The sequence below is a fragment of the Mizuhopecten yessoensis genome, unplaced genomic scaffold (genome assembly GCF_002113885.1).
Source record: "Mizuhopecten yessoensis strain PY_sf001 unplaced genomic scaffold, ASM211388v2 scaffold1595, whole genome shotgun sequence".
Classification (NCBI taxonomy): Eukaryota; Metazoa; Mollusca; class Bivalvia; order Pectinida; family Pectinidae; genus Mizuhopecten; species Mizuhopecten yessoensis.
The window spans coordinates 736,735-743,742 of record NW_018404125.1 but is presented as its reverse complement, the minus strand read 5'-3'; the positions used below and the strand labels follow the sequence as shown (position 1 = coordinate 743,742).

Below are 7,008 nucleotides of genomic sequence, written 5' to 3'. Positions count from 1 at the left end.
ACACAAAGGTAAGTGCGACTAAACAGTATAATACGTCACGACTTGTTAAACACAGGTAAGTGTGACTGAAGAATACGATACGTCACAAATGGCAACACAAAGGTAGGTTTGACTAAACAATAGTATACGTCACGACTGGCAACACAAAGGTAAGTGTCACTAAATAATATGATACGTCACGACTGGTTACACAAAGGTAAGTGTGACTAAACAATATAATACGTCACGGCTGGTAACACACAGGTCAGTGTGACTAAACAATTTAATACGTCACGGCTGGTAACACACATGTCAGTGTGACTAAACAATATACTACGTCACGGCTGGTAACACACAGGTCAGTGTGACTAAACAATTTAATAGGCCACGACTGACAACATAAAGGTAAGTGTGACTAAAGAATGTGATACGTCACGACTGGCAACACAAAGGTAAGTGTGACTTAAGAATGTGATACGTCACGACTGGTGAAACACAAGTGTGAGTGACTAAAGAATAAAATACGCCACGACTGACAACAACGGTAAGTTTGAATAACTATATGATACGTCACGACTGGCAACACAAAGGTAAGTGTGACTAAACAATATAATACGTCACGGCTGGTAACACACAGGTAAGTATGACTACACAATATATTACGTCACGGCTGGTAACACACAGGTCAGTGTGACTACACAATATAATACGTCACGACTGGTGACACACAGGACAGTGCGACTTAACAATATAATACGTCGCGACTTGCAACACAAAAGCAAGTGTGACTTAACAATATAATACGTCACGACTGGTAACACCTGGTTAATGAGATAACATAGTTGGTAAATAATGTAGCTTCCCCGCCAGCACGATTGGTTATAGACAGGTTACTGTGATTAAACATGAATTGTGTGATGTCAGGTAACATACAGTTTAGTATGACTATACACAGCTCAGAATGACTACACCCAGGTAACATGAAAACGTGGGCAAGCTAATACGTCGAACTTTTCAGATGGATCTGCTAAATACATGTTACGGACATGTTGTATGTACTGTGAAAATAATATGTTCGGGTTAAGTGATGTGTAATACCAGTAATGTATCTGTATTTTCAATTCTCTTCAGTAAACTCATTTCATCACTCACTCGCTGCGTTATGAAGGATAGATATGTATTATATTCCGATTATGTACATTGTATCTTCTACAGGAGACATAGGGCACTACGACGAGGAAGGGTACATCTCAATCACGGAAAGGCTTAAAGAGCTCATTAAGTACAAGGGATTCCAGGTATTGTAAAACGGAATTAACCCAAAGGTTCCCACATCAAAACGTCATGATAAAGAGTTCCCCTAATTTCTCATATTAAAGATGGCGGCCCCAGTTATATTTCCTATATGTTGGCTCCTTGTGTACATAACGGTGATCTCCGCTTGTTAAAAAGTAGATAGATTTTCAAGTTCCAAGAAGTTTCGAACGACAGGAACTAACGTTATAATGTGGTCCAGTCTTTTAAATTGGGCGCCGCCATCGCGTCAAGCATAAGATTTCAGACTCAGATTCTCTATACAATGTAGGTATCGGTTACTGGAATTTCTTCTGAAGACACTTGTGAATAACTGTCCATTCAAGTATAAAACCTGGCTCTGAATGTATCTTGTGATATAAATTAGACATTCACATTTTTTTTATTAGATTATAATTAGATTATAAGTATTAGATAATAATTCGACTTCCTTCTAAAGTATCTGTCTGTGACTTTGAAATTAATTCTTGATATATATTTTCACTCACAAGTTGTTACAACATGTGCCAATTTATGCCGTCTATCTTTACAATGTTGTTTTCTTTGAGATGATTGACATAGTCGATGGGTCGTATACAAAAACGTCTACAATTCCTCCTTGATAGATATTATTAACTTATTCTGAGGTTCTGACACGATCTCTCTGTAACAATCTTGTAGTCTTATTGAACTCTTGTGCCAATGTTCTACATATTTATCTTGATTTTGTTTAAATCGTTAATGCACATTTAAATGCAAAAGAAGCCTAAATACGATTTAAATACGCTATTTAATGGTCGCAATCATGTTCTGGTTGAGAGAAAAAAAGCTATTTCCTTTGTTTGCTATAAAGGTCGATGCACTACCCCAGTTCTCGGTATGAACAATTAAGCATTGAATAGCGTGCATTATGTTATTTGCTTGCAAAGCTGTGTCATTCAAATAGATCATAAATACCATACAAAAACAGTTCAAAACTTATTTTCTCTGCCTCTTATGTTCTTTTTTTAACTTATAATTTATATTTAAAATTTAAAATGCCCGCCTTATCGACAGTCCACAAAATTTCGTTCAATAATTTGAACAGCGTGTTTGTCGCGTGCTGATTGGCAAACAAAGTAGTACTTTGAAATTTTAACAAACACTTCAATGTTATTCCACAATTCAGTATAAATACAATTGCGTATGAAATGCCTATAGGGTGATTTAAGTTTATCAATAGAACTCTGAGTTGAAAGTTAGATTTGAAATTGTTTCGATTTTTCTCCGGATCAAATTTAGCGCATGGATAAATACAGTGAAAACCGTAAATCCGACCTTGCCCTCCACGAGGGAGTTATTTTTGGAAGTTAATTCGAACTTTTCTCTTTGCTCATTTTGTGAAGAATCCAGACGTGAATTCATTTGTTGATTGTGGGGCCTATGGGAATCTGACTACAGTCTGTAGATTCTATAACAGCCTAGTTATTTGATATGTCGTCAGAAACTGAGGAAACAGTGGCTGCCAGACGCGTGAAACTGATAGCGTTTGAAGTGAGTGATCTTGCGACGGAGCACAGGGGTTCATTACAAATGTCTGAAATGTTTGTGTGCTGTGACTCATATCAGTAGGTCTGCAACATATGTGTCAGTAGGTCTATAAACTATGTGTATTTCAGACATTTGTAACGAACCCCTGTTGATCAGTGCAGTGTAATAGACGATATTTTTGATAAATTGCATGAGCGTTAAAATTGTTTTCATTGCCGGCATTGGTGATTTCAACCGATGTGCATTTTGTCCGATATTGCAGACCTTGGTCTTGTTTTTGTTGTAATAAAAGTATTTTTTGTTTTATTTTTTATTTTGCACATAAATTTATAATGACNTTATTTTTTATTTTGCACATAAATTTACAATGACATTGCCAAATCTAACAATGTCTAGCGATATTTCAGCAGCCGTCATGTTTATTTACATTGGATATTGTAGTTCCGGTCAGTGTTGTATTAATACGCTAAGAATTATGTCTCGTGCTGCATGGTAATTAAAGTCCCTTCAACGACACAGCTTTCAAAGAGGCTATATAGTGACAACACCATGCAAATGTAAATATATAACATTAGTTTTATTTGACCTAGAGTTACATGGCGAGTGTCGTCGAAACATTAATGGACCTCGTCATCTATTGACACTGGCCTATTATAATATTAGCTCCTAGGTCACCAAACATTACCATAACACCTTTCACTCACCCAACCCCAACTTCTGTCAATGCATTTTCAAATTAAGCACACCTTTTATTGGTTATCTGTTTCAGGTGCCCCCTGCGGAGCTTGAGGCGTTGCTACTGACCCACCCGTGTGTACAGGATGCGGGTGTTATCGGGTTGAAGGCCGGGGAGGACGTAGGCGAGGTACCACGCGCCTTTGTCGTCACCAAACCCAACACACAACTCGCAGAGGAAGACGTCACTAAATTTGTGGAGGGTAAGTTTACTGTTCGTCGCTCAGTAAATGCAAAACTGAAAAAAAACGCTTTACAAAGAAATTTGACGTTTTCGAACGCTTGCAAAACAGTTTTCAATCACTGTTTGTGTTCAAAATAAACCTTTCACCTAGCCAGGGACATTATACGTCCCTGACATAGCAAAGATGATTTATAACCAAAGACAATGGAAAGTTCAACATTCACTCAGGGTCGGTTATCAGTTTACTGTCGTGCATTCGGTTAGTAAGCAGTTACATCAAAACATTGAGGTTTCAAGGACATGTATGACGTCATCAATGTGATGAGGCTTTGATTAACAGGGTTTGAACAATTAAATTGTTATCATATAAATACTGCAATGGCATCGTAGATTGCAATTGTTAACAAACTTTTACTAAAACAATGATTAGTATTCTTAAATGAAAATCTTCAGTATGATCAATACCACCCACCCACCCACCAAACTTTACGGCAAAACAATATGCGGCGGTCGTGCTGCGATCGTGCTTAAAGGCCCGGTCACACAGCCCTCCACGGGCGTATCGCGGCCGAATCACGGCCAAACATTTCTGCCCGTGAAGCAGACGCTGTTTGACGCTTTGAGGTCGCGATAAAGACGCGATACAGCCGTACTTTACCCGTCGTTACACGCGGTAAGAAATTCACACGCGGTTGGCCGCGCGAAAAAGTTTTGGGCTGCCCAAAAATTTGGGTAATCGGGGGCGGTACACGTGGTACACACGCGGTAAAGATGCGGTACAGACGCGGAACGAACGTGCTAGGACGTGCTACGGCCGCGGTTAAGACGTGGTTACACGGTGTAAGACGCGAAATTTTAGCGGGTAATCGCGGGTGGAGCACGGTCATAGCACGTTTGTTCCGCGTCTGTACCGCGTTGTTATCACGTGCATTAGCGTGTGTACCGCGTGTAAACACGGACAAACGCCTTACAAACAAACAGCGCGCCCCAATACCGGCCTAATCACGTTCAATTGCGTCTTGTACACGTCCCAAATACGATTGTCCACGGCCTAATCGCGTCCGTACAACGTCTGATTTTAGGTATATAAAAAGCGCGATTTGCCGAGCATTCGTCAGTTGTGCTCCAGACGTCAAGGGGTGAACATGGATCCCCGTCACCGTAATGACCTCGTCTTGCTGCTCCAGCTGCTGTGTCTTGAGCGTTTATGATTTCTACAGCCCGGTTCGGCTGCTTTATTATACCCGTGGTAGGCCGCGGTACCGCCGCGCTTCACCCGCGATAAGGACGCGGAACAGTCGCCGGCGTCTGTTCCGCGGGCATACCACGGGTAAACCGCGGGTAAGCCAATTTTGCACATTTTCCACCACGGGCAACCGCGGGCAAAAAAAAATCGCGAAATTTTACCCGCGATACAGACGCGAAAGGCTGTGTGACCGGGCCTTTAGGAATGTACTGCAGACCTGGTCAATATATATATATTCTCATTAGTTTTGTAACCTCGCTTCTTCCCCTTCCTCACTTAGTTTCCGTACGTGTGTCCCGATACCTATATATCACCAATCCCTTTGATAACACTAACATAGTAGTGACAGATGATGAAATTATAGCAATGTTAAACTGTTCGTGTTTTAAAGAGACGTTGTCGAGTATTAACGGAGGTACACTTACTGTCTTGTAGAAAATGTGACACACTACAAGCGACTGAGGGGAGGAGTGAAGTTTGTAGACGCCATTCCCAAGACCGCCAGCGGTAAAATTCTCCGCCGTCAGCTCAGGGATCTTTAACTGCCGAATGCAGCAATGTGACATGTGTAGATGTTGTATAGTACAAACTCCGTCATCATTTATATATACCAACTACGTCGTCATGTTTCATCCGGAAAATGCTGAGAGTTCTGTCATACTCGACATTACATACAGATTTAAAAATCCAGTGCCGTCAAAAATAGGAACCAATTCTCAAGAAATATTCAATGTGTATGCGAATATTATGGTGGAACATATAACGAGGGTGAGAAACTAATTAACTAAGGCCGCTTGCGGCTTGAGTTGATTTTTTTATGCGCATGTTCGAATCCAGAGTTATATTCTACCATGTAAAATGTGACGAAGGTCTTTTTCTCGTCTACCTCAGTGGCCTAAAACTTTGAGAAACAAGGTGACCTAGATAATCTAATCATTAAAATTAAGCTGTCCTTTGTGCGCGCTATCATTTGTCACGTGATGCCTTTATGTCTTTATTTCACAACAGTCTGATCGTTTTTATCATTTCTAACCCTGTAGGCGGTGTCCTATTTTGTCTATTTAACCTGGATACATTTGGATTTCTTTTTTTAATTTTCGGTCGCCATTCAATCCACAGATGATAAACAATAAACTCTGACTGACGTCTTGCTTTATGCCAGATATTTATTTCAATCAATCAAATTCACCAATCTATTGAAATCGCTCGTCAACAAATGGAATCATCATTTGACAGATTTGCAATCACTATTTCAAGTCATCTTCGTGGTACTGTAAATTCAACGGAACATTCTGACCATGAGTGTCACAAGTGATTTATAAAGTGTTATTTTGTGTCATACAGGCGGAACATGTATTATCTTGAGTGTCATGTATGGTACACGATCTGTTATACCGAGTGTCATGTATGGTACACGATCTGTTATGCCGAGTGTCATGTAGGGGACAGGTTGTGGTATGCCGAGTATCATGTATGGTACACGACGTGTTATGTCGAGTGTCATGTATGGTCCACGATCTGTTATGCCGAGTTTCATGTATCGTACACGACGTGTTACGCCGAGTGTCATGTATGTAACACGATGTGTATGCCGAGTGTCATGTATGGGACACAATCTGTTATGCCGAGTGTCCTATATGGTACACGATGTGTTCTGCCGAGTGTCATGTACGGTACAGATTGTGGTATGCCGGGTGTCATGTATGGTACAGGTTGTGGTATGCCGAGTATCATGTATGGTACACGACGTGTTACGTCAAGTGTCATGTATGGTACACGGTGTGTTATGCCGAGTGTACCATGTGGTAAGGATGTGTTATGCCGATTGTCATGTATGGTACACTATCTGTTATGCCGAGTGACATGTATGGTACACGATGCGGTATGCCGAGGGTCATGTATTGTCCACGATGTGTTATGCTGAGTGTCATGTATGGTCCACGATGTGTTATATCGAGTGTCATGTATGGGACACAATCTGTTATGCCGAGTGTCCTATATGGTACACGATGTGTAATGCCGAGTGTCATGTATAGTACAC

At 40.6% G+C, this 7,008-nt stretch overlaps 1 protein-coding gene across 1 annotated transcript in view; it reads left to right on the top strand.

Moving 5' to 3' along the window:
* The window catches only part of LOC110465708 (probable 4-coumarate--CoA ligase 5), a 32,311-nt gene extending 26,306 nt beyond the window's left edge, over positions 1-6,005 (top strand). The window contains exons 10-12 of the mRNA XM_021521714.1: positions 1,195-1,277; positions 3,572-3,740; positions 5,403-6,005. Of these exons, the coding sequence (XP_021377389.1) occupies positions 1,195-1,277; positions 3,572-3,740; positions 5,403-5,509 (359 nt within the window). The 3' untranslated portion in view covers positions 5,510-6,005. The remainder of the gene's footprint in view (positions 1-1,194; positions 1,278-3,571; positions 3,741-5,402) is intronic.
* The last annotated feature ends 1,003 nt before the right edge of the window (positions 6,006-7,008 follow it).